The 2,857-nt window shown below is 53.6% G+C and overlaps 1 protein-coding gene across 1 annotated transcript; it reads left to right on the forward strand.

The window, feature by feature from the left end:
• Positions 1–473: 473 nt before the first annotated feature.
• On the forward strand, positions 474–2,026 carry FTJAE_14184 (uncharacterized protein; the record flags this gene model as incomplete). Its single annotated transcript, XM_037347392.1, has 6 exons — positions 474–693; positions 753–821; positions 880–960; positions 1,020–1,133; positions 1,196–1,770; positions 1,826–2,026. The coding sequence occupies 6 exons, from the start codon at positions 474–476 to the stop codon at positions 2,024–2,026; spliced, it is 1,260 nt and encodes a 419-aa protein (XP_037198807.1).
• Between the last annotated feature and the right edge of the window lie 831 nt (positions 2,027–2,857).

Below are 2,857 nucleotides of genomic sequence, written 5' to 3' on the forward strand. Positions count from 1 at the left end.
TGGAGGCAAGTTCGCAGGTCTAGGTGCACGTATTCTTCCCTTTTGGGTCTTCTACATCCTCCAGTGTCGTTAGGTCAGGGGGGGACTTTGTGATACTGTTCTTGCCTTGGTACTGTTGAGCTTGTGCACTGCTCTGATTGTCTATATCAGAAGCTCATCTCCCTCCTTTGACTTTCGAGAATCTATCAAGTCTTCTCCTGCAACGATAACCCATCGTACACTGCTCCCTTTCTCGCTTCTACTATTGTCCCTTGACCCCGTGCACTGCTGCCTTCGCCTATTCTGCTATTGTCCCTCTATTGTCGTCCATCTTCTCAGTTCCCTCATTGGTCCTGTCGTCGTAATTCGCATCTGTCTGGGGCCACTAGCAACGCAGAGTGGCTGGTGACTCCACTGAGAGCTATTGCCTGTGACGATAGCAGCAATATATTACGTCTGAATTCCTATTGAGCACTGCCAGAGCAATGGCAACAATGGAAATGGTCAAATTCGAGGACGAGAGCCCTCTGGCTCCTCTATTTAATGCCACAACTTGGCCTGGCTTCTACTCTTCTTTCCTTCCTCCTCATCACTTCACATCTCAGTCTCAGTCTCTGCCTCTGCCTCTGTGCCAACAGCCTTTTTTTTCTTCCGAGCCTTGTCTCTGCACTTCCAGCTTCACCTCGAGTCAGACCAGTAGCCTTGGCTACTCAGGTATGCTTCCTCCCCTTACTCCATCTTGCCTTGGCATCGCATGTGCTGACTTGGACAAGATAACTTCACACACAACTTCCTCCCGAGTCCACCGCCATCAAGTCTCTCCAGCGATTATAGCTGCCCAGGTATGATTTCTCTTCTCCATCCTGCAGGTCTTTACAGTCCTGATCTAACTTGAACAAGACTGCTTTTTACACCACCCGCCCCCGAATCTGCCTCCGCCCATCCTCTCCACCCCCAACTTCTACCGCAGTCTCTACCAAGGTATGTCTAGTCTTTCATCTCACTTCACTCCAACTTGATCTTTTGCTAACTTGCCAAAGACCAGCCCGCTCCCATCAAAGCGGAGCCGTTACCCTTTTTTCCACACAACTACCTCCCGCGTCTGCCACCTTCAAGCCTCCCTTCAAACAGCAGCTGCGCCTGCTGCTCCTCCTGTATGTTTTATTCGCTTCTACTTTGACTTGTATCTTCAGTCCCCAGGACTAACCTTGCACAGATTCTTCCGACAGCACCCAGTTGCCATCCCCTCCCCTCTCCTCCACCTCCGACCACCACCAACAGGCAATGTCTTCCTCTCCCGTCTCCTCCAGCCGGAAGTCTCCTGCTGCAGTGGGAGACTGGGTGGGAGCCAACGGAAAGTCCCCTGCTGCTGTAGTGGGAGTGTCAGCGGTCGCCGCTAGGAAGTCTCCTGCTGCACTGGGAGAGTGGGTGGCCAGCAGAAAGTCTCCTGCTGCAGGTGCGGCCCAGAAGTCTCCTGCTGCTGTAGTGGGAGGCTCCCTGGGCGGCCTCAGCAGAGTCTTGCCGGCTCAGGCCCGGGCACAGAAGATCCTCGAGGTGCTCGCCGAGTATGAGATCACCTCCCCCGCCCTCATCCAGAGACTCATGCCGCTGCCCGTCAGCCGAGAGGAGAAGCGAGCCTTCGTGCGGCTCCTCCGCCTCCACGATGTCTCGTACGCCGACATCAAGAACCTCGGGGAGCTCAGCACCTCCCTCAGCACCCTCCGCGGCTGGGACCGCATGAAGAAGCCCGCCTCCGATCGTCCTCGCACCCCGCGCTGGACCGCCCGCGATGTAAGTCCCCTACCTCTACCTCATCTCAAGACATTGAACTAACATGGCTCAACAGGTCGTAATCATGAAGCAGGCCGTGGCCAGGGCCCTCGGGATGATGGACATTGGGTCCCCCGGCTTCTGGCGTCGCGTGGAGGAGGAGATGGTCAGGGGCGGAGCCTCCCATCCCTTCTCGGCCCAGGCCATCGCGGCCAAGTACGACGGCAGAAGTCGGGGTGACATCGCCCGGCTGAAGGCCAGTACCAGGGCCCAGTAAATAGTTTTTTAGTTTCCTGGCGGCGGTTTAATGAAGAATAATGGTCCTGCAATGGTGTGGGACCAGTTCCCGACAACAAACGTCTTTAGTGATTTGCTATGCCTTATCTGATATCTCGATGTGACTTGTTAGCACAGAATGCCTTGAACCGTGACTCATCATCCTGGACGACTGAACTAGATATCATTGAGGAGTTTTACTAACAAGTCTTGCCCAAACTGTAGTCAATTAGCAAGTCGAACGTCATCGGGCGCATCCTTCACCCGGATGGAGGCAGCATGGAAGGATGGTCACCACGAGAAACACGGAATAAGCAACATCGGGTGGTGAATCAAGGCATAGATGGGAGAAGCTATTGCGAGAGTGAATTAAGTTTTACTTGAATGCTCCAGATTGCGAGTGAAGTGTTTAGATAGTTTGTGTTTGTCGCTCTTTGCCCACCAAGCAAGTCCGAATAATATCTTCCTCCATAGTATCACTATCGTTCTCTTCAGCCTCGTCCTCTTGTTCTCCGTAATCGTCCTCATCCCTAACGATCTGTCCCTCCGCTCGTTCTTCGTAATCGCCCTCATCCCTCACAACTTCTCACTGTCCACATTTGCCCAGCTTCCCCTCTTGTTCTTCGTAATCGTCCTCATCCCGACAACCTCTCAACCCCTCGACCTTCTCACCACTTTCTGGGCCCGCCCAATCGAAAGGACTTCATCATTGGATTTTCGTTGAGCATCTTGATGGAACCCCTTGCCTTGCTCTCCATAACGGAGGCTCACTTCATCGCTGTCAACCGACAGGTGGGAGTCGAGATCTCCTTATAGCCCGTTGTGTAATACC

This window comes from Fusarium tjaetaba, assembly GCF_013396195.1.
Source record: "Fusarium tjaetaba strain NRRL 66243 chromosome Unknown NRRL66243_c0000599, whole genome shotgun sequence".
Classification (NCBI taxonomy): Eukaryota; Fungi; Ascomycota; class Sordariomycetes; order Hypocreales; family Nectriaceae; genus Fusarium; species Fusarium tjaetaba.